The sequence below is a fragment of the Tupaia chinensis genome, unplaced genomic scaffold (assembly GCF_000334495.1).
Source record: "Tupaia chinensis unplaced genomic scaffold, TupChi_1.0 Scaffold000673_1, whole genome shotgun sequence".
Lineage (NCBI taxonomy): Eukaryota > Metazoa > Chordata > Mammalia > Scandentia > Tupaiidae > Tupaia > Tupaia belangeri.
This window is the reverse complement of record NW_006160196.1, coordinates 1,051,682-1,052,558: the sequence shown is the minus strand read 5'-3', so window position 1 is coordinate 1,052,558 and position 877 is coordinate 1,051,682. Positions and strand designations below refer to the sequence as shown.

General features: G+C 66.5%; 1 protein-coding gene across 1 annotated transcript in view; it reads left to right on the top strand.

Moving 5' to 3' along the window:
- Positions 1–877, top strand: part of TRPM4 (transient receptor potential cation channel subfamily M member 4) — a 59,856-nt gene extending 58,979 nt beyond the window's left edge. The window contains 3 exon segments of the mRNA XM_027776470.1: positions 74–146; positions 240–345; positions 553–877. Coding sequence (XP_027632271.1) covers positions 74–146; positions 240–345; positions 553–557 — 184 coding nt within the window. The 3' untranslated portion in view covers positions 558–877.

Genomic DNA, 877 nt, shown 5'->3' with positions numbered 1-877 from the left:
GGCGGGGCGGGGCTCCAGGAGGCGGGCCTCGCAGGTGGGCCACAGCCCGGTGCCTGCGGCCTTCCATTCCTAGGGTGGACACGGCCTTGAAGCAGTTGGGGCACATTCGCCAGTTCGAACAGCGTCTGAGAGGGCTGGAGCGGGAGGTGAGGCCTTGAGGCTGGGCCGGGGCGCGGGGGGCAGGGGTGGAGGGCGGTGGGGTTCGTCTCTCCTGCCCTTATCTCCCTTCTGCTGCCCAGGTGCAGCACTGTAGCCGCGTCCTGGGCTGGGTGGCCGAGGCCCTGAGCCGCTCTGCGTCGCTGCCCCCAGGTGGACCGCCGCCCCCAGTCCCTTCGGGGCCCAGAGGTCAGTGTGTAGGGTCTGTCGTGTCTCCAGCCCGCGTCCCTGTATTTCTGCGTGCTTTTCTCTCTGGCTGCCTTTCCATTGTCCCTGGGTTACTCTCGTGGTCTCCGCTGGGCTTTTCATACTTCTGAGTTCCTCTTCAGCAGTCTCTCGTCTTCCCTTCCTCCCCTCCCCACCTCCAGTCCCTGTTCTCTCTCTCTTCCCCGCCAGACTGAGCCCTGCTGGTGAGCTTGGAGGAGTAAGTAGCCCCCAAAGGGGGCCTTCGCTCCTAGAGAAAGGCCCAGCCAGGCCTTGACCCTGCCCCCGATGGCCTTGTCCTGGCGTTGGGCCCTGGGCCCATGGACTGCCTGCAGGTTGCTATGGGGCGCGTCCTGCCTAGCAGCCACAGCAGGCCCCGCACCTCCCAGAGCCAGCCCCACCGGCGGACCAGCAAGCTCTGGAGCCCTGAAGGCCGGGGGCTGGGGCGTCCTTGGGGTTACCAGGACCACAGGCCCCGCGCACAGCTTCCTCACACTGGGGAATAAAGCCATTTGAT